At 37.6% G+C, this 23791-nt stretch overlaps 1 protein-coding gene across 3 annotated transcripts; it reads right to left on the bottom strand.

Moving 5' to 3' along the window:
- Nucleotides 1–879: 879 nt before the first annotated feature.
- LOC117794365 (homeobox protein 5) lies at nt 880–22626 on the bottom strand. Of its 3 annotated transcripts, none has more exons than XM_034635005.1 (4): nt 22394–22626; nt 13479–14101; nt 4965–5391; nt 880–2426 (listed from the first exon to the last, which is right to left on the bottom strand). In XM_034635005.1, the coding sequence occupies exons 3-4, from the start codon at nt 5361–5363 to the stop codon at nt 960–962; spliced, it is 1866 nt and encodes a 621-aa protein (XP_034490896.1). In that variant the 5' UTR covers nt 5364–5391; nt 13479–14101; nt 22394–22626; the 3' UTR covers nt 880–959. The 3 variants fall into 3 exon arrangements, with proteins under 3 accessions (XP_034490896.1, XP_034490899.1, XP_034490897.1); XM_034635008.1 differs by lacking the exon at nt 22394–22626 and adding an exon at nt 15268–15537; XM_034635006.1 differs by lacking the exon at nt 22394–22626 and adding an exon at nt 14252–14418.
- Nucleotides 22627–23791: the final 1165 nt, after the last annotated feature.

Here is a 23791-nt window from a genome sequence, read left to right as displayed (position 1 = left end):
TAATAAATAATTGATGGCGGCTGGTTGTGGGGGCGCAATAAATTAATGCTTAAAATTAAATTTTGGCAAGCATTTCTTTAAATGGCAATTAAGGTTTGGTTAGGCGCTGTATAAAATAATAATAATAAAAATTAAATAAAATAACAAACATACAGACAAGCACACACACACACACACACACACACCCAACACACACAAACAATCACACACACTCAGTCACACGCACGTTTGTTGTTTGGCACACAAAACTAGGCATAAATAAATAGTAATAATAATAATAATTAATTAATAATTATAGTAATTGTAATAATAAAATTTGTGTTAATTTGTAAATTTGGTAGCTAACATAAAATGGCAAAATTTAAAACGGCGACGATAAAAGGCATTGACGCATTGTTTAACTAGACAGAGCAGGATGGCTTGTGATGCTTGGAGGTTGAGGGGGGGGATTGAAGGGGTAGGGGGAGGGGGAGGGTATCGAGGGCTCAAGTTGAAATACTAGTCTAGCCAATGGCTTGTTACACGCATGTTGGTGTTGTCAGCTGCGGCGGTGTTGCTGTTGTTGGTGTTGGCATTGGCGGTGGCGGTGGCGAGAGACCACCAACAACGCCCACATCCTTGACCAAGGCATCCTGTGAATCAAAATCATCGTGCAGCGTCAAGTCCGTTATGTTGAGCTTATCCTGCTGCAATTGGAGCTGCAACTGCACCTCCAACACCTCATCCTGCTGCTGCTGCTCCTTATGCTCCTCCTCCTCTTCCTGCTCATCATCATCATCATCATCGATGTCAACTATGGATATGATGTCGCTATTGTTATCTTCATCATCATCATCTACATCATCGATAAGATCAGCGTCCTCATCATCCTCATCATCAGTTTGAAATTGGCCAGCATCGTTGGGATCTCCGTCGTCATCATCATCATCGCCATTGTTGCCGCCATCGTAAGCTTCGGACTAGCTGCTGCTTGACTGCGTTTGCAATGCATTCGTTGCGGCTGTGTTGCCACCAGCTGCCACGCCCACACTGCCAACACCAACACCAACACCAACACCGCCCACGCCGAGCACATTGCTGCCGGGAAAGTGACATAGACAGGCCGGATTTGGATAGTGGCCGGACTGGGAGTCGAGTTTCTTGGTCAACGTCTGCCAATACTCGATCTGCACATTCAGCAGCTCAATCTTCCGTTTGCGCTCCTCCACCGCCAATGTCATCATGTATTCGTTATGTTGCCCACGTGAACCGCTGCTGTTGCTGCTGCTGCCGCTGTTGTTGTTGTTGTTAGCGTTGTTAGTGTTGTTGCTGTTGCCATGGGCATTGACATTGCTGATGTTCATGCTGTTGCTGCTGTTGTTGGCACTGTTGTTGCTGCAGGTGCTGTTGTTGTGGTTATTGTGATTGTTGTTGTTGCTGGCCGAGCAATTGATGCTGCTGATGTTGCTGACACCAAGCCCGTTGTAACCATTGAAGCTGCCCGCGGCAAGTGTAATCCCAGCACCTGGATGCAATTGCTGCGCATGCGTCTTGTCGCGACTCTGATGACCGTTGAGCAGAAGTTGCACGGCGCCAGTGTTGCCACCATTGGCATTGCCACTCGAGCCGTTTGTGGCGCCACCGCCAGCAGCTGCAGCGGCAACGGCTGCCGCCGCTGTTGCTGCCGCTGCTGTGGCAGCCGCATTGTGGCCGCGTTGCAAGCGCGGCAACTGCAACGTTTGCGTTTGCCGCGAGCTGCCGACGCCGCTCGTTGCCGCATTGATGGCCGCTTGCAGCGACTGCGCCGGCGGATGATGCACCGCCGACAGGCCGAGACCATTGAGCAACAAGTGCTGTTGCACTTGCTCCGCGGTCAGTTGCAGGCTGCGTGCCCCATCCATGCTGCTGTTCGAGTTGTTAATGTTGCTGCTGCTATTGTTGTTGTTAATATTGTTGTTATTGTTCTTGCTGCTGCTGTTGTTGTTGTTGTTGTTGATGTTGTTGCTGTTGCCATTGAGCAACGTGTTGCTGATGTTGGCAAATGAGCCAACACGTATATTGCCCACGGCGGAGAGCGTTATCTCTGCCTTTGGCACACCGCCGGACATGTAACTGCCCGTGGATGAGATGGAGGTCTTTGTGGAGCACACTGGCGAGCTGGTTGCACGTGGCATGGGATCATTGCCATTGCCACCGATGGCCAAATTGCTGCTATTGACGCTGGGTAACGAGCCGCCGCCACTGTGCTGCTGCAAATGGTTGCGATCTGTGGGAAATAGCACCTCATCCTCCTCCTCCAGGCACACCTCGGGCACTTTGGGACTTTGGCAATCATCGTCGTCATCATCATCCATGCAATCCATGCCATTCTCCGTCTGCTCATTGTCACTGATTGTCTCCGATTTGATCAGTATGACATCAGTGTCCATTCCCTCGTACATTGGAAGCTAACAAGAACAAAGAACACGAATGTCATTAGAGTAAGTAATTAAAATAATAAGTTATGCTTTATTCGAATTCTATATAATTTTTTATTTAATTAGGTGTTTTAACAAAACATAAAGTGTCGGGATTGGAGGATCAAACAAAACTTTGTCATCTAAATACATTCTGCATTTAAATTTTATTAAATCCTTTAAAAAAATTATGTCCTTTAGATTCTACTAGATATTTATTTCGATGTAAGGGTCGATGACAAAATTATTAAATATTTGGACTTGTAAAGTGGCTAAATCCGAAGTCTGACCAACTTCAAAATGTCATAACTTGATCAAAACTGAACCAATTTTTAAGCGGAATGTCATTTTAATCATTATTTGGCATTTTAATTCATTCTGCATTTAAATTTTATTAAATTCTTAAAAAAAAATATTTTCCTCTAGATTCTGCTAGATATTGATTTCGATGCTAAGGGTCCCCCCTTTGAAATTTCGAAAATTCAAAATTTTAAATCTCAAGTTTTCACTTTTAATCAACTCCTTATATCATAATTAGTATAAAACAACACTTTAAACTTGATTCTGAGACCTTTCATTTTTTTGTAAAAAATCATGTGAAATTGAACAAAAATTTGGACTTGTAAAGTGGCTAAATCCGAAGTCTGACCAACTTCAAAATGTCATAACTTGATCAAAACTGAACCAATTTTTAAGCGGAATGTCATTTTAATCATTATTTGGCATTTTAATTCATTCTGCATTTAAATTTTATTAAATTCTTAAAAAAAATTATTTTCCTCTAGATTCTGCTAGATTTTGATTTCGATGCTAATGGTCCCCCCTTTGAAATTTCGAAAATTCAAAATTTTAAATCTCAAGTTTTCACGTTAAATCAACTCCTTATATCGTAATTAGTATAAAACAACACTTTAAACTTGATTCTGAGACCTTTCATTTTTTTGTAAAAAATCATGTGAAATTGAACTAAAATTTTGACTTGTAAAGTGGTTAAATCCGAAGTCTGACCAACTTCAAACTGTCATAACTTGATCAAAACTGAACCGATTTTTAAGCGGAATGTCATTTTAATCATTATTTGGCATTTTAATTCATTCTGCATTTAAATTTTATTAAATTCTTAAAAAAAAATATTTTCCTCTAGATTCTGCTAGATTTTGATTTCGATGCTAATGGTCCCCCCTTTGAAATTTCGAAAATTCAAAATTTTAAATCTCAAGTTTTCACGTTAAATCAACTCCTTATATCGTAATTAGTATAAAACAACACTTTAAACTTGATTCTGAGACCTTTCATTTTTTTGTAAAAAATCATGTGAAATTGAACTAAAATTTTGACTTGTAAAGTGGTTAAATCCGAAGTCTGACCAACTTCAAACTGTCATAACTTGATCAAAACTGAACCGATTTTTAAGCGGAATGTCATTTTAATCATTATTTGGCATTTTAATTCATTCTGCATTTAAATTTTATTAAATTCTTAAAAAAATATTTTCCTCTAGATTCTGCTAGATTTTGATTTCGATGCTAATGGTCCCCCCTTTGAAATTTCGAAAATTCAAAATTTTAAATCTCAAGTTTTCACGTTAAATCAACTCCTTATATCGTAATTAGTATAAAACAACACTTTAAACTTGATTCTGAGACCTTTCATTTTTTGTAAAAAATCATGTGAAATTGAACTAAAATTTTGACTTGTAAAGTGGTTAAATCCGAAGTCTGACCAACTTCAAACTGTCATAACTTAATCAAAACTGAACCGATTTTTAAGCGGAATGTCATTTTAATCATTATTTGGCATTTTAATTCATTCTGCATTTAAATTTTATTAAATTCTTAAAAAAAAATATTTTTCTCTAGATTCTGCTAGATTTTGATTTCGATGCTAATGGTCCCCCCTTTGAAATTTCGAAAATTCAAAATTTTAAATCTCAAGTTTTCACGTTAAATCAACTCCTTATATCGTAATTAGTATAAAACAACACTTTAAACTTGATTCTGAGACCTTTCATTTTTTTGTAAAAAATCATGTGAAATTGAACTAAAATTTTGACTTGTAAAGTGGTTAAATCCGAAGTCTGACCAACTTCAAACTGTCATAACTTGATCAAAACTGAACCGATTTTTAAGCGGAATGTCATTTTAATCATTATTTGGCATTTTTATTCATTCTGCATTTAAATTTTATTAAATTCTTTAAAAAAAATATTTTCCTCTAGATTCTGCTAGATTTTGATTTCGATGCTAAGGGTCCCTTTGAAATTTCGAAAATTCAAAATTTTAAATCTCAAGTCTTCACTTTTAATTAACTTCTTATATCGTTATTAGTATAATACAACACTTTAAACTTGATTCTGAGACCTTTCATTTTTTTGAAAAAAATCATGTCAAAATTAATAAATATTTGGACTTGTATAGTGGTTAAATCCGAAGTCTGACCAACTTCAAGCTGTCATAACTTGATCAAAACTGAACCAGAATCCCGAATTTTTTTCTGATCTCAAAGGGGTCACCTATACACTTAACATACCTTTGAGTCCTCGTAGTCGTCGGTCAAGTGACGACCATTGGCAGCCGTTTGACTGCCGGCGCCATCGGGTGACATTTGCTCGGCAATATATTGGGCCACGGACTCCTGCTGTGAGAGGGTGTTGAGCAGATCCAAAAAGGAGCGATTGCCCTTATCCTCGCCGCACAGATCCTTCTTGAGCAGCAGCTTCATGTTCTTGTAGAGTTGACGCAACTGCTTCGCACTGCGCTGATGATATACCTTGGAATTGAAGTCCTTGGCTATCTGTAGCCATACCTCGTCCTTTTTGCGATTGGACTCGGCATCTGTTCGCTTATTCTCAATCACATCCTTGTGCTGGGCTGCATATGTGAGCACCATGTTGCGCTCCCGCTGCGTATACCGGGGAGTCTTTTCCATTTTCAGCCGTTTGCAAGACGTCTTGAAGCTGCCAACAAAAAAATATCACAAAAATACGTTAATTAACTATAAACATTGTTTTACAATTTCTGTAAACTTTTTTATGCGAGTTAAAAATTTTGAAAATTGTTTGAAAAATTAATTAATTAACCTTAAACTATTTATATGATCTTAAGACATTCATACTAAATATATTCTAGAGATCTAGACTTATTGTGGATTATAGAAAATATTTTTATAAATACAATTTCCATGTGATTGTTTATTAAACAAGGCTGCAAATCAACAAAAAAAAATTTGAGAGGTTCGGTTCGGCGGTTCGAACCATAGAGCAAGACATCGGTTCGGCTCGCGAGTTGGTTTATATACCCCCTGAACCCAAGGTTTGGGTTCGAACCTTGGTTCAATTTCATAGAAAAAATATTTTTATTGTTATATATTTTTCTTAACATTTTGAACTAATTAATTTTTTTTTTTAAAGAAATCAAATTTTGATGATAATTAAAATTTATTTGAAGATTTAAATATGACTTATTTTAGTCCAATCTCTCAAATAATTGCGTAATATTAGAAAACCATAAAATTTATGTAATTCTTTTTTTTTTTTGAACCGAATCTTTTATTTTAGAAAGCGGTTCGGTTTGGGTTCGGGCTTGCGAACTAAATAATTTCAAGGGTTCGGTTCATGATCTGGTTCAGGCTGCTTAAGAACCCGAACCGGTTCAGAACCGGTTTGCAGCCTTGTTGGTGAATGAATATACAATATATTTTACATTACAGATTTGATTTAAGATTGATATCAGAATTTTTAAATTTGTAAACTATAATTATGATCGCAATTCTTGACTTTCTTTCTACTTTAGAAACCCTATAACTCTTGATGTTTAACTATTTCGAGAATTTCAGTAAAGCCCCATTGTGATAACAGCACAAGCCAACAAGCTGGCAAACCCTTCTGCTCGCCGCGCCCCTGACCCAAAAGCAATCAATTCACCTCGTCATTAGACGCGCCATTCTTTAATTAATAAAACAAAACCAAAGAGAGTGAATGAAAAAGACAAGAGAACAGCGGAAAAGTAAAGCAAACAAATATGAAACAATTGACAAGAAAATAGAAGAAGAATAAAACGCTTAACTCTTTCACATGCAGACGATTCGTCGATTATTGATAACGCGATATACGCCTCTATAGGGTCTAGACACACACACACACACAGAGACACACGCACACACACCATTATGCATATGGCCAGGCCTAATGAGAGCGGTTCTGTGTGTGTGTGTGTGTGTCTGATAAGCTGACAACGCAGCTCGCTCCGAGCTACGTTTATGAAACCCCTACACAGCCATTTACCACCCACTTAGCCAAGCACTTTCTCTTCTCCCCTTCTTCACCCTTCCCCATTAAACTTTACCCCTCCAGCTAACCCCTAAAAATTCTCTTTAAATCTTTGACTTTTCGAGCACTTTAAAGTTCAATTTATTGCTTACAGCTTTATTAAAGGCTGGTTTACTTGTTTTTGTTTCTATGCGTTACTTTTCGCTTTTGTTTTTTTTTGTATTTTTTTAACTGTATTTTTCTGTTATTGATAAGCATTTAAGCTTTTATCGATTCGTGCATTTTTCGCAATGTCAATTTCAATTTGTGTAATAGACTTTGAGCTTCAGTCGAAGCTTGAGCGCAGCTTTTAAAAGCTTTGGGAATTAAGCTTACAGCAACGCAACAGCTTTCTATGTGTGTGTACGCGTGTGTGTGTGTGTGTAGAACACAAAATGCAGGCCGAGACTAAAACAATAATGTAAAGCAACTTTATATCTAATCTTGAATTGGAGATTAGCGTGCCGCTATAAAACACACAGAGAGAGAGAGAGCGAGAGAGAGAGAGAGAGTAAGATTGTGTGTGTGTGTGAGGCAAACACATGGTGTACTCACGTTTTGAGGCCGCGCCAAAGCCGGCCAAAAAGCGAGCGAGGAATCAACAAAATGCGCACGAAAAACCAAAATCAAAAAATAAATAAAAAAAAACAAAACCGCGTCACTCCACTCTGTGTGTGTTTGTGTGTGGGTGTGTGTGTGTGTGTGGTTGGGTGCTTGGCGTTCGCACTGTATGGCGGGTTGGGTGGTTTTGTGGGTGCAATAACGGGACTAAACTGACGACAGCGACGATGGCGGCGACGACGATGACGACGGCGACGACAACGCGACAACTTCGCGAGCGGCAGCAACGAAGCACAAAGCTTGACTGAATTCGAGCAAATAATGGCTGGCGCTCAGAAGTACCGTTGGACAACAACAACAACAACAACAGCAACAACAAGAACTACAACAACAACAGCAGCATAAGCAACGTCAACGACGGGCAAACAAAAATAGGAATACCGCGCAGGGCAACAAGCAACAACAGCAACAACAACAGCAATAACAGCAACAGCAATAACAGCAACAGCAATAACAACAACAACAACAGCAACTACTCAACAACTGTGCCGCCCCTCGACGGCCTCATGGCCCCGCATAGAACGTTACACACACACGGACACACGGACACACACACACACACACACACACACACACGCACACACACACAGCTGGGGCTGAGACTGAATGAGTCCGTCTGTTTGCACGCTTTGCGTTCGCAGCAATATATGTATAAGTCTGTCTGTGTGTGTGTGTGTGTGAGTATGAGACGTAATTAAAGCTTGAAACCGAGTTTACAACAACAACCCCGCTGCGACGCCGCCAACAACAACAACGACGACGACGACATCAAGCTGCGCGCATGTGTGAGCGAGAGAGCAAAATATGTTAGGCTGTGTGTGAGAGCGAGTTAGTGTGAGCGTAAGCAAGAGCGGCAGAGTGCAAGAGAGTGAGTGTGAGTGCGGCACAGGAGGCTACTAAGACACACAGAACACACACACACACACACACACACACACACACATGCACACACGTGCATGCATAAGCGAGTGCAACTCCAGCGTTAAGTTGGTGTTATGACATCCGCCCGCTCAGGCTCTGCCCCCCCCAACCCCACCGCCACCGCCAACCTCCCTCCGCCTACAATTGTGTATTTCAAGCGCAGCAGCCACAAAGTAAGGGTTGACGGCGACAGCGACGCGTCGCGACGTTGGCAGCGCAGCGACCAAAACGAAGCTCAAAGCGATGAGCAACTGAAGACTGAATGACGTGGGTCGCTCTCGCTGCAGCAGAAGGCTGCCAACAAAAACAACAGCAACAAAGAGATGCAAAATACACAAACACAAGCTATTGTATATATACATATATGTATATATATAGTTTACTGTATGTATGCATATGCAATTGAAATGCTAAAGAAACGAAGAATATCTGATCCCAGAAAAATAAAAAAAGAGCGAAATAATTCTTGAGATACCCTTTTATACACAAAAAGGAAAATAAACTAGTGGGCGGTTACAGTCGAGCACGCTCGACAGTAGGATACCCTGTGCCCAGGTACTCTGTACTGACAGTTGATTTTTGACCGATTGTTCCTATTGCAGCTATATGATATATGCAACCGAATTGAACCAAATTTGGTTAGAATGTACAAAACCAACTTAAAGACATATTCTAACAGTTTCGTTAAGATATCTCAAAAAACAAAAAAAAATTGTATACTAAAAGTTGATTTTTGACCGATCGGTCATATGACAGCTATATGATATAGTGGACCGATTTTAACCAAATTTGGTCAGGATGTATTATACCAGCCCAGGTGCATATTTTTTTAGTTTGGTTCTGATATCTCAACAAACAAAAAACTTTTTTATGCTAAAACTTTATTTTCGATATACCATTCCTTTGGCAGCTATATGATATAGTTAACCAATTTTAACCAATTTTAGTCAGGATGTATAATACCAGCCCAGGTTCATATTCTATCAGTTTGGTTCTGATATCTCAACAAACAAAAAACTTTTTCATACTAAAACTTCATTTTCGATGTATCATTCCTATGGCAGCTATATGATATAGTGGTCCGATCCAAAAATAAAAACAAACTTGATCTGCCTATGGTATCCAGGAACCTACATATCAAGTTTGAAGTGTCTAGCTCTTATGGTTTCTGAGATCGACGCGCTCAAACAGATAGACGGACATGGATCAATCGACTCGGCTGTTGATCCTGATCAAGAATATATTTACTTTAGGGGAACTGCAATGCCCCCTTTGGCCTGTTACATACATTCTGTCAAACACATTATACCCTTTTGTTGCCCATTTTCAATGGGCTCAGGGTATAAAAAGGGCTATATTACTATCAGACTGCGATCGAAGGTGAATTTCTTTAAACTATACAGCAATAATTTGACTGCGAACTGAATTCACTTTGAGATGATTTACTTAAGCCTAATACAAAGAAAAACGAGAATTTTTGCATGCATAGAATTTTTTTTTTTAGTTGCCAAAATAGGACAGCATAATTTTAAAATTATCAATGAATTAAAAACTTTAATTCCACTTTAATACACAGTTGAATTTCGATTATTTGCAAATGTGTGATAAAATGGATTTTTTTTAAATGTGTGTGCATTGGATTCAGTAATTTGCTAGAGAAACAGGACAAACAAACCAGAAGAAAGAAAAATAAAAAGAGTATAGAACAAAGTGTTTTTTCAAAAAAAGTGTTGATTTTTAGCATATTTCATTATACGAAAACTATTTATAATGAGTTTCATCAATCTTAAAGTTATGTCCTGTTTCATGTGTGGAAATCTGCACGGATTTGAAATTTGTAGAGCAATCTACTAAGCCTCACAAAAGGGTAACACCTAGTCGATCACAGTCGACTCAATAATTCATGCTTTGTGTTTTTATCGAAAATTGTTTTGACATTTAAATATTTCTAAAAAATATTACTAAGAAAAAAGCCCGTATTTGTCATGAGTCATGATTTTAGAATAGATGTTAACCAAAACTAGCATTCTCGAAAATTGTAATTGAAGAAATTTATTGATTATCTGTGGAAAATACCAAAAGAGTATGAATCTTCTTCTTTTTTTCAAGCATTCTTCGGTTAACAATGCAGTGTGAAAGGATTTGTTAACATTCTTATTTATATCTATTGTAGTTATTCATGATACTTTTTGTTGGGCTTTTTAGAGAAGCCTACAACCCTATGTAGACAGATCCTGAAAACGCATATCTATATAATCTATTCACAATGCATAGTGAATGTCAATTGAAGATCTAGCTTTATTTTATGAAAAAGATAGAACAGAAAGATAGACTACAGATCTAGATTATATTAACGGGATAGTATTAGAGATCTTTAAAAATCAAATCGATATAGCGATATATCAAATTAACAGTTTTCAAAAAAGAACTCAGTCAAGTTTTATTAATCATAAACTTTTTTGGTAAAAGTTTTTTTTTTATATTTTTACTAGACTCAAATTTTAGACTAAGTAATCTTACTAAGTCTATATTTTGAGTCTAGTAAAAAATAGGAGCGATCAAATTTGGAATTTATTTCATGCTTTTTCGACATTGATTTTCCGTAGTTTATTATAAAATCGACCATTGTATTGGGTTAATTGTGTGCATGTGTGTCTGATCGTGTGTGTTAAAGTGTGTGTGTGTGTATGTGTGTGTGTGTGTGAGTGTTGCAAAGCGTCAACGTTGGTGCCTGACGAACGATGTCGACTCAAGTTTTAAGATAAGATTAAAAAAGAAACCCAACTGAATCGCAGTCACACAGACATTCTATATATATTAATATGTGTGTGTGTGAGTGTGTGTGTGTGTGTGCTGTCTGTTATCTATGAAATCCAGTGACAATGAGCCACTGGTCGCAACAGGCAGCGGCTTTCTGCTGAGCAATGCAAACAGCAGCAAAAGTTTCAACTGCAGATACTTAAGTCTATGTACATATGTAACAACTGCAAGCGATGGCTCACAAAAAGATACAAATGTATCTTTAAGTATAGCTATGTATATTTTGTGTACTTTTGTGTGTGTGTGTGTGTGTAGAAGTATAATAAGCGCTGCTTCATCCGCTTCAGACATAGCTACAAGCTCCAAATGCGACACCTGACTGTAGTTATCTTCCTAAACACACACACACATACACACACCAACTCACATACACTTAAGCGTTACTCCAAACAGAGCAGAGACGCTAACAGCGACCCCTTTGTCAACAACCCGCCCACCCGTCCGTCCACTCACCGAACCCAAGCAACCAACCCAGCAACCCCCTTTGCCCCTTTTCCATGCCGACCAACTGCACAACAGGTGGAATTATTTACTGATAAGCCGCTGATAAAAAAAAAACGAGCCCGAGTGCTGGGGCGGGTTTGGGGCACAATTTTTGCTACTCTAACTGTTGCCCGAACAGTCGCTTGATTCAATGCGTAGAGCGCTCAAATTAGAGATGGACACGTGACGATATATCATGTATCATAATTATCGTAATAATATAAAAAAATATAAAAATAGATGCAAATTTAAAAAATCATTCGATTAATCGATTATTGTAATTTTTCGCAATTAATTACGATTAATAATCGCTCAGCTTAAATTAATCATATGATTCATTAATCGATTAATGCATTTTTTTGCCAATAAAAAGGTGAAAATATGGTTTATTTTAATTTCAACGGATTGTAGCTTTTCAGGCTCTACCTTAGAATATAACCATGAATTTAATCCAAGTACAAATTCACCATTATTATTTACTAATTTAAACCCGAATTCATGATAGCATTTATTAAAAATTTACACCAGTTTTCTATTAACTATAAACTGAGTTTATCTAAAAACTTGTATTTTTTTTTTTTAAGGTGATTAAATAAATAGCTTTAAAGCTAGGTATAATATTTAATAAACAATATATAGAAGGAGTCAAATTGTTTCTTAGAAATCTTGGTTTATAATTCAAGCAGGACCTTTGCAACCTATTCCAATTCGATTTAAATGTTTAATATATTTACCTCATTTAATTTACAAGCAAAACTTCAAAATTAATTTCGGTTCGTGTCACGAAATATGCACAGATCTAACTAACACTCACACATATATGCGTATGTATATTATATGAAGTGTTTGTATGTGTGTAGATTTGAAATTTTCAATTGTTCTCGGCCTGTGGGTTGAGCAAGTTTTAAGTTCTAATTGTTTGTTGGCTCTTTGATAAGACTGGCCGAAACTAGTCACGAGTCTGCATAATGTCGCTATGTGTGTGTGTGATTGTTTGTGTGTGTATGTTGAAGTGGCGAGCCGTTGAGCAGCCGATGATGATGATGAGGCCTGGACGTCACTTGCAGCAATTGCTTGACAGTTACGTGAGCTGACGTTCACTTTTGAGTGACCCACTTGGACGACTCTAATTTGATTTTTGTATTTAATATTGTTTGCGTCTATTAAAGTCATGTCCTGTATTTCTTGCAGCTTGGAAGAAGAGCTTACAGCTCTACATAAAGTATGCTACCTTTTATTTAAGTTGACAACTCTCCGAAAAGCTATCAAAGCTTTTGAAAATTCCCTAACAATATTTAATTGATAACACTAAAATATTTTTAAGTTTTTTCAAACTTATAACATGTTTATAATGCTAAAAACATTTCGAAAAGCCTTAAAATATCGAATTCTTCACCCCAAATGTAGAGAAAAAGGTTTAAAAATTTCAGATTTTAAAAACATATTAATTACGTTTTCAAAAAGCTATATTCTATATTCCAATAGTAATTATACAAGCTGCTAATAGCTCTCCAAATTAACGATTATAACAATATATTTTTTTTAACTTTTAAAACCTGTTTAGCAATGTTTAAATATCGCTACAAACAATTTCCATGCTTTTAATGTTGACAGTTTAAGTTTTCTTAGGCATAACCCCTTTTCCAACATATCTAAAAAAGCAGAATATTATAGAAACTCTCCAAACCTCTTATAATTCTATATAGTTGAAGCGCTACAAAGTACCGACCAAGTTTCTTTGACTTCTTTAGGACCTAATCCCACAAATTCTTTAAAAACATGTTACACTTTGGGATCACTTTTCTCCCTTAGGATCTTACGCATTTTGAAATAATTTAAGAGGTTTTTTTTTGAAAATCTCTAGAAACTTAAAGGCAGTAAATGCAGCTCACCTGAGTTTCTAGCCGGCTACAGTTTGAAAATGTTGCCACCACTGCCGTTAGCACGGTGGATCTGAGGCTGTGATTCGCCTGTGGTTTCCTGTTGTCGCCAGAGAATCTCTCCAGTGGTTCGATGAGCTCGCGGCCGAAATTATCGTTGATTGTTTGCGATATTGAGGGCCAAATACATTGAAGAGAGTCCGCGAGACTTTCGGATCTGATGTGGCCGAGTCTGAGTCAGTTGCGATCGGTTGATTTTATTATTAATCTTAATATTTGGTTGTTATTTATGTTGTTGTTGCTATATGTATGTAATTGTGCTTTGTGTTGTTTTTCTATTTTTTTCTTTTTGTTTTGTTTTGTTTTCTTTTATTGTTTTTTGACTTTTGGCTGCGATTGCGCTTCACACGGCGTATGCGTAATTTTTGTATTGGCCAAGCTACAGCTGCCTTTGAATGCTCTCAATCTCTCAGCAACAGTCTCTCTTTCTCTTTTTCTCTTTCACTCTCTCTTTCTCTCTCTCTTTCTCTGTCTCACTGATTGAAGACTTTGTTTTCAACGTTGTGCGCTTCTTTGTTGGTTTGATTACGTTTATAGTTGCCGCTGTTGTTGTTGTTGTTGTTTCAAACCTTGGACTAAAATTAAAAATATATAGCAGTGAATTTGTTAGTATGAGAAAATTACGCCAAATCGTAAACACACAAACACAAACACACACACACACACACACACACACACAGGCAGTCGGAGAGACAACAAGCATTCTAATAGATACATCCACATACACTATGGAAAACTGAGGAAAATATGAAGAAAATTCAAACGTGACGTCGCTGCAGTATCAACAATTGTGTAGAATGAAATTATTATTGTTGAAGAAAATCTGTATAAAAAATAAAACGCAAAGTAAAAACGTGTTTAAGCCTCAGAGTTGGTTGCTTTACTATCCGTTTGACTGTCTTGTTGTTAATATAGATTTTTTTTTGTTTTTTTTTTTGTTTCGTTTTTTGAAGATAATGTTGATTGCGGGCTTCACCCGCCACCAACTCATGCTTTAGGGGCGTATTCATAGCTAAAAGGTCTAATATCTAATCTGTGTGTCCCGCAGCTTTATCTTATCGCTTTAAAGGTGAGCTTGTGGCTCCATGGTTAACTGTATTAACTGCTCTGTTGCGCGCTGCAATTCGATGTGATACCTCTCCCTCCCCCACCACCACTAAACCCACCCCTTGTTTCCTCGCTGCCTCTCTAACGTTACGTTTTGTGAGTCACGCATAAGTGTGTGAAGAAAAGCGCGCTAAATAAATGTGGGCAGGTGTTGAACCTGCTGTGTGTGTGTGTCAGCTAAAGCTTTTCGAAAGCTCTCTTCCACTACCACTCTCTCTCTATCTCTCTTTCTCTCCGTGTTGCATTCTTATTGGCTCCTACTGAGCTTAGTTGAAGCCTAGCTTTCGAAAGCTTTCAAGTCGCCTGCATAGCAAATGCAAAGCAAGGCATTGTATGTGTGTGTGTGTGTGCATGTATGTATGTATGTATGCACAGCCAATTATAAAGAAGCAGAACAAAAACAAAGCAACGTGAGTCTGCAAAGCCATCAGAGCTCTTTAACCTCGTCGCTGTACTGCCTTTCACTCGCACTCACACACATTCTCTCACTCTCACTCTCTCTCTCTCTCTTTCTCTCACGGCACAAATGATATTGCGTTTTGGCTGTGTGCGTAATTATTGAAATAGACACACACACACACACAGGCATAACAGAAAGTAGGAAAAGCGCAAAGCGCGAACACAAGCGTTTTACCGTCTCTCTCTCTGTCCCTCTCTCTGTCTTTTCGTCTTTCTCTCTTTGTCTGCGCTATGCTGGATCCGTTTGTCGGGATTTCGATTTCGATTTCGTTTCTCGACGCGAACGAAATATACTCGCAGTCGCAGTCCAATTGAATACTGAAAACTGAATTCAGGCAACCAACTCGAATTGGCCGAGGCCCGAGCGTCACGAGCGGCCGAGCAGCCATCGCAGCCTGTTGGCCGCGAGCTGAGCAACAGCAGCAGCCGCCAGCAGCGCATTCTCTGTGGCAGCCACCCCCTCCCCTACCCCTCCTACATCACTGGTAGCATCTCCTGCCTTTCCCCCAATAACCCAAAACACTTGCACGTCCAACCACCTATTGAGGTCGAGCTGATCGTGTCCAACAAAAGCGCCGTAAGGGGTTGGCAATTTTCCAACTAAAAGTTCAAAATATGTGATTGTGTGTCTGTATAAAAGACATAGTACTTGTCTATATCTGTGCAAGTGAGAGAGCGGAAAAAAAAGAGCGCAGCTTCATGTTCGAAAAAAAAAAAATTGAAAATCGTTCGTTTTGTTTTTGTATAAAACAAAAAACAACAACTTTGGGGGAAATTAACCAAAACATTTCGGCCAAGTTTCACATTTTTGATCACATTCCATTGGCATTATAGTACAACGGAAATTGCATTCATAGAAGATAAGTTAGGTCCAGTGTTGGTTAACGACTTGCATTCATTTAGAAAGTAAGTTGTGAGCGATTGTAAATAATATAAACAATTCCTTTAAATTTTGGTTATATCAAGCAACTTTTGAGTTATCCTCTCTCAAGCAGGGTCTTTTTGGAAGAATTATCTTTCAAGCTGGTACCCTAAGTTTCAGGAGGTTCTTTATAAAACAGTAACTCGTGTTAGGTACAGAAAATTAACTTTAAAGTCCATAAAAGATAGGACAATACCTTTATGTGCAGTACCTTATGGAGTTGTACGTCATGAAACAACACCTAGTCTTTCAAGAGGTTTCTTTAAATGGAGAAGCATTTCAAAAATAGAAATGAATAAAATTACAGAGAGGAATATTTTAAATTTTAGTAGGTTCCTTATAAGGGTATAATACATATTTCAGAAAAAAAAGCAATCATTGGATAAAACAAATTATCCAAATAAATATCTTCAAAAATGTTTATTTATAAATTACTTTCAAGTAGTTCTGCAAAAATACATCGAATGATCGATGAGTCGAGTTTTGAATTACTCAAATTTAATGTTTTTTTTTTTTGGTAAGGTGTTGAATCCAGTGAAATAAAGTTCTTGTTTGGTTTCCTTCATGTATTTGACAACAACAAAAACTAATCAGATTTTGGTTTTACTAATTTTTCTATCAGGATCATCAAAATTATATTTATGGTGTTTTCATGAGAGTTTTTTTAAGAGAGCTACAAAATCGTAATCGTTCAGCAAGAGTCCTAATTTTTGAAGTGCTACGGATCATATGGTTACGCAGTCTTTCCAGAGATCATCATTTCGTTTTAAGAGTTTCGTTTAGTGACCAAAGTGATCGTTTTCGATAACTTCAAGATTCACAAATTATTAAAGTTGTTTTTCATAATAATTATTTGAAATTTTTAAGACTTGACTTAAGAGAATTATACAACATTGTTTAATAGAGAACGCAGCTTGATCCCTCTAGATCAGTTAAGTTAAATCTTTAGAGTTAACTGCTAAAAAAACAAAATCAAACTGAATCAATCAGTTATATATTTAGTTAGCTCAATCTAGACGTGAGCACGCAACTGTACTTTAATACTTGGGCCAACTTGGCAACTCTTAGCAGCTAAAATACGTACTGATTTTTTCGACTTTATAAATAGACGCGGATGAGACAAGACGAGACGGTCGACGGAGGACGGACGCCGAGGCGAGATGAGATGAGATGAGAGCATTCGGCGGGGTAAGGGGTAAAGAGGATCGCTAGTTCGGGCGTCTCTCTATATAAATACAAGTATAGGTGTGTGCGTGTGTGCGTATGTGTGTGCTTGGGATTTCATCTATGTACATTAGGTTGAGTTTAAGCTTAATGGTCTCCAAATACTCCATGGGAAATTCGTAAGTTTTTCATTTTTCAACATTTTGCTTTATTACCAAATATCAAAAAAAAAAAAAAATAATGATAAAAAATTTTCCTGCTCTGCGCTTTTCTTTGCTGGCATTTGTTTTTTTTTTTTTGGTATTCTTTATTTTCGGGGAAACTCGAAACCAATGAGGTCGGCACGTACGCTTATGGGCACGTAGGCGTTGCGTCATGGGGGCCTCTGGACTTGAGGATGGCTTCCCTACCTCCGCTAGCAGTTTTCCCCCTCTCTCTCTCTCTTTCGCCATCTCTCTCTTTGTCTCTCTTTTCGCGAAACACAAAGCGTTTTCAATCAAGTCCCGAGAGCGTCAAAATTGCATTTCATTTCTCTTGCACACTTGAGCGCGCCTCGAGAGGAACATCAGTTGGATGGGGATGGGGATGGGGAGAGATGTGGAAACTGAGGGGCGGTCTGGTGGGTTGTGTATATAAGAATACTATAGCATGTAGATGTGTATACAATCTATATATTGGGCTGAGTTGGTTTTTGTTTTACGCTCTACGTTCTACGCTCGACGCTCGACGGTCTACGGTCTACGCTCTTGCCTGGCTCTTGAGGGAAAATTCATTGCGTTGGTTTTTCTTGGCACTCGAATTGGTTTTTCCTCGCCTAGTGCCGCGATTTGAGTTCAAATTTATTTTTGGCAGCATCTTGTGTTGCCATCAACGTTGCTCTTCCCTCACCTCGGTCTTAGGCTGACACGACGACAGACGGACGGACAGACGGACGGACAGACGGACAGACAAAGAACAAACGAGGCCACAATCAAATGCAAACCGGGAAACTCAGAATTGAGAACTAAGAACTGAGAACTGAGAACTGGGATCAGGCGAACGCTGCCTGTCTGCGCGCCTGCGTTTGTATCTATGTATCTGTGTATCTATGTATCTGTATCTGTGAGTTGGTGCATGCGCCTTTTGATATCAGCTTGCCGTCTTGTGTTTGTATAATCCATTTAAAGGTAATTGAACTTAACTCTGATATACGCACTCTATGCACCTATGTGTCCAATAGAGCCGAGCCCAATGAGAGAGACAAGCGCAGAGATTGATAAACAAAGAGCGAGAGCGGGAGTGCGGGAGAATGTGAGAGAGAGAATCAAGTGCGCTGAAATGAGCGCTATAAATGGCCAAGCCAAAAATAAACTCTAAGAAGCTTTGACTACACGGCATGGGGTTGCACTCAAAGATAAAGGCCAAGAGAGAGAGGAAAAGATAGAGAGAGAGACTGATCGACTAAAAGAAAGGGAGAGCAACATGTGCGATAAATGAAAATGTTCTAAACTTAAAGATGACGAGTTGTGCAGTATTTTAAATATAGACTTAAGTAGTTTAGACGGATTAGACATAAGCATCTTTCTGTAAGAGAAATATTCTGCGATCTAACAGACAAGTCTTACACAGAGATCAAGTCTACATTTAGAATTTAAAATTTCAATTGGAAATAAACAAAACTAAGAAACGTTAATTGAAGCTAAAGTCAACTGTTTAAAGGCCAAGCTTAGATGTATTGATTAACTGTTAAATAAAATAACGTTTAAATTATCTAATATGATATAAGCCTACGACTTAAAGCTTGGAAATAATTATTTGCCCAGTTTTAACAAACTTTCAAGAAGCTTAAGCCAGAAATGACAATTATTAAACTTTAACATGTTTTTTTTTGGATTGTTTTAAGGATCTTTCATTTATGTCAAAGCTTTGAAAGCTCAAGTCAAAAAGCTATTCAGTATAGAACAACAATAAATGCACAGTTCTTAGCGCACATTTATAGATTTAAATGGTGTTTTTTAGAACACTCGGATAAGTATCATATTTGCTGCTCTGATCGTTTTAAAGAACAAAACAGCTGCGAGTCCAACTCAAAATGTTGTTTTCTGTGTCGATATTTTTAGGCAAAAGCATCATAAAAAAAAAGAAACGAAAAAAAAAATAAGAAAAGTTTTCCCTCTCAACGCAGCACGTTTTTCATTTCGGGAAATGATCAAATCTTGAGTTGCGCCATAAGGTTGCAAGGTGTGTGTGTGTGCGAGAGAGAGAGAGAGGAAGTCGGCCAAGAAGTGGGAGGAAAGTGGAGGGGGAGGATCGCTGTTTGATTTGCTCCCCAAAAGCCAAAGTTGAAAGCACAGAATGTGCCGCGTGCAACGTACAAATTTAGAATAACAAATGCATATACATATATAAATGTATATACTCAAATATGCCAGGTTTCTAAGTACATACATAGATAGGTAAATATTAGAATAAGCCCTTGTGCTGCCACTTCAAAAAAAAAAAAAATAGGAAATAAAAAACAAACCAAACCGAAAAAAACGACATTGCAAGAAATCGATAACAATTAATTTAAGCGTCAACTGCAAGATGATTGCAAAGCGAGGGCCAAACAAAAACAAATACATATGAACATTGTACATACCGACGTACAAAAACCACAAGAAAGAGATGGTTTCTTCGGCACGACGAAGATTTAACACCCTTGCAAAGCTGTTGTTTTTTTTAACTATTAATTTTTAAATAAATTATCATTAAGTATTTCAAACAAAAAAAAAAAACCGATTTTATTCAATTTGCTTTTAAATATAGTCAAGATATTTTTAATGCACAAATTGAATTTTAAACCGATCGTTCCTATGACAGCCAATAAGTACAAGACAATACCAACTGTAGAATTTGGTTCGGATATCACAAGAAACAACAAAGTTCGTTCACATAACACTAGAATATAACGCGGGATATTAAGCTATAGGAAGCTATAGGTTTTTTGTCAATTGAAAACAGGCACATAGTATTTAGGATACTTGCTGGTTTTTTCAAAGGCAGCAACAAATTCCCTAACGATTCCTAGCCGCAAGCAACTCTGTCTACATTGCTTAGGAAATTTCACCTCAAGCATTTCATAAAGAATATATGCAGAGATTCATAATTCTCGGCATTCCTGTGTAAAATTCTCTTACACTTTGCCTTTTAATTTCACAAGGATTCCTTCCCTTTCTTCATCAACGCATTCTTGGGGTTTGCTTTAAAATTGAGCGACTAGTTTTTATAGAAACAGAGGAACCGACGATATCGACAACGTGCTGATCAAATATATAGTAGACATCAATTTTATGAGGTTCACCACGCCTTCTTTAATGCTTGCCACAAAATTAGAATACCTTTTGCAAGGGTATAAAAATCCGCGCTCTAAAGGCAGCAACAAAACCGCAAAGCCACTAACACAACTACGACTACAACTAAAAATACCAAAGAGAAAAAAACACACACAAAGCAGAAACAGCAAAAACAACGCTCGGCTCGACGGCGGCTGTAAGCACGAATCAAGCGCAGAGCCGAAGGCAAGTGCGAGCTTTAGGCAAAGGACAAAGCTCGTCATGCGACTGTGTGTCTGTGTGTGTGTTTGTGTGTGAGTTTGCTATGTCTGTGTTAGTGTGTGCGTAAGCAAGCCAAGCGTCAAAGCGTGTGTTGATGTCATAACCTAACGGCGAAAAACTCGCACAAAGCGCAGCCAAGGATAATGCGCCACGGCAACAGTGACAGCAACAGCAACAACACACATACACACACACATACACATAGAGACAGCTGTGAGCCACCCATTTTGAAACACGTTTTAAGACGCAGCCAGGGGGTTGAAACTAAGTAACAACAACAAGAATAAGAACAACAATAAGAACTGGGAATCTGAATCTGAATTCGAATCCGGCTCAAGGGAAGCTGCGCATTAAACTGCGAGCCGGGAGCCGAGCTGAAACGTTGCTGGGGTGGAAAACACACACACACACACTCACACAGAGACAGACAAACTGACAGTCAGAGTCAGGCAGGCTCACATGCAAACATACATACAAACAGTTAGACGAGAAAGTGTTTTGACATATAAAAAATTTAAATACATTTTGTTATTCATTTAATTTGTCAAAATACTTTCTTGACTAACTAAATGTACATAAGTGTGTATATACACTCAGCCCAATAATTATTCATACACTCACTATTTCTACTTTAACGGCTATTGTAAGTCAGGTTTTAACTATTTTTATAATTATGATATCATAATTTTAACTAGTGGGCGGTTGGTAGGATCCTGTGCCCAGGTACTCTGTACTGAAAGTTAATTTTCGACCGATTGTTCCTATGGCAGCTATATGATATATGCAACCGAATTAAATTAAATTTGGTTAGAATGTACAAAACCAACATATTCTAACAGTTAAGTTCAGATATCTCAAAAAACAAAAAACTTTTTCATACCAAACTTTAATTTTCGATGCATCGAAAAAAAAAACAAACTTGATCTGCCTATGGTATCCTGGAACCTACATACCAAGTTTGAAGTCTCTAGCTCTTATGGTTTCTGAGTTCAAACAGACGGACTTGGCTCAATCGACTCGGCTGTTGATCCTGATCAAGAATATATACACTTTGAGGGGTCTTTTAAAAATATATATGTAGATACAAAATTCCTTAACCATATATGAAAGCAAATTCTTCAATATTTCGGGTGTACGAATACATGTAGGGCTGACTGTAAGTACAAAGACAAGCTGACTGACAGACAAACTCCAATTGGATTTTCCATATTTGAGGGGCAGTCGAATACTTTTGAGACTAGCATAACTCACGCTCGAACCAAATCTATGCAAATGTATTTGCACAGTTCGAATTTTGCAAATACTTTAAATATTTTGCACGGCATATTGCACAGCTTTTGAGCTAGACTTGCCACTTACCACACACACACACACACACACCCACAGACACACACATATGCAACACGCGCACTGTTGAACGCCTTGGACTCTTTTTGTTTACACTTTGCAATAAATGCGTAAACACACTCTCTCACGAAAACAATTGTAACAATTTTAGTAGCTTTTGTCAACTGTCAGTTATTAACAAAAATCCACAACAACAACAAACTGTGTGTCGTCACACGCTGATAGCAAGACAAACAACAACAAAAACCAAAAAAAAAAAAAAAAAGAAAAGAAAAGAAATACGAAATACGTACGTATGTTGGAAAAGGGCGGCGAGCGCGCTGCACAAATAAAATGAAACGAACGAACGCGTTTAACCGTTGTCGGCAAATGGCCAGAATTTTTGTTGTTGCGCCGTCGTCGCTGCCTCTGGCTCTGCCGCTGTCGCTGCTTGCTTTCGTTGTTTCAGATTTCCCTGGCTTGCGCTCGATTTCGATTCCTTTCTCACACACACATGCAGTCTATACAAGACGTCAGTTTGACAGCGGAGCAAGAGGAAGTTTCAGTTTATGTTTGGCGCGTAAAATATAAACATTTGAAAAATGTTGCTCGTTTGCAAGAGACACAGCGAGGAACAGAGCGCCACTGTGATATGAAATTATAATTTTTGCATTAAGTATTCATATATATGAATAATTGACCCAATTAAGTGTAAGACACGCGCAATTTGTTATCGTTATCGACGATTTGAGTAGCTATTGTGCTTAGAGTTGCCATTGCTATGCAATACTTTATCTGAGCTCCATATGGCAGCTCTAGTTGCGCTTTGAGCGCAAAGCTCAAAAGTGTCTATTGTTTGCGTAGCAGGCGAAAGAAGGTGGGACAAGTCGATTTACAAAAGTATTTAAAAATCTATAAAAAAAAAGTGCCTTAAAAATTACCTCGAATGTTAACGCCGGAAGTTAACGTATAAAAATAATCTTTGGAAATATTTGGTCGTGTTTGTAAGTGTATCTTAACAAATTAAGTACAGGGTCTCTCACAGTTGGGATCTCTCGACGTCAGTCACTTTCAAGTATTTTTTTGTTTTATCTAAATTGAAGCAAATCAGATTTGTAATCTTGTAAAAATATCGTATGTATTTATTCAATACAGAATTCATATTCTTATGAAATTTGGTTGAAATTTGCATTAATTGGTAACTATTACAATAGTTATAAGTAAGAAAAAAAAACCTTTGTATTTTTAGTTTTATTTGATTAATCTAAAGTGACAAAAAAAATGTTTATAAATAGACGACAGTTCAAGTACATATATAAGTATAACTAAAACTATAATGTAAACAAAAAAATGATACGAGATTAAAAAGTATATAGTATATGTAAATATTTTATAGTTATTAGCATCTCTCATCTCTTGTTGACTTAACTAAATAAATAAATACTTGTTGACATCGTTAACTGTTACAAAATGATGATGATAATTGATTCAGGATCGCTTTTGAAATGGTTTATCGTTTGTGTAAAGCTTTGTTTATCGAGGCGGATATAAACGATGCTAAATTTTAACCTGATGCTGCTGCCTTAATTCAAAATTACAAAAAATATATTTATGTATATATGTAATGCGCTTATTACTCTGAATTTTTAATTAGTTTCTATGCTTAAACGAGTTTATATGTATATATATATGTATGTTTTGTATGTTGTATG

Source organism: Drosophila innubila, chromosome X (genome assembly GCF_004354385.1).
Source record: "Drosophila innubila isolate TH190305 chromosome X, UK_Dinn_1.0, whole genome shotgun sequence".
In the NCBI taxonomy this organism is placed as follows: Eukaryota; Metazoa; Arthropoda; class Insecta; order Diptera; family Drosophilidae; genus Drosophila; species Drosophila innubila.
Note: the sequence above shows the minus strand (reverse complement) of the source record. Positions and strands in the feature narration are given on the sequence as shown.

Coding starts and splice junctions, on each gene's coding strand:
- LOC117794365 (XM_034635005.1), bottom strand. CDS start 5,363: ATGGAAAAGACTCCCCGGTATACGCAGCGGGAGCGCAACATGGTGCTC. Junction 2,427..4,964: donor ACGACTACGAGGACTCAAAG/GTATGTTAAGTG, acceptor TGTTCTTGTTAG/CTTCCAATGTACGAGGGAAT.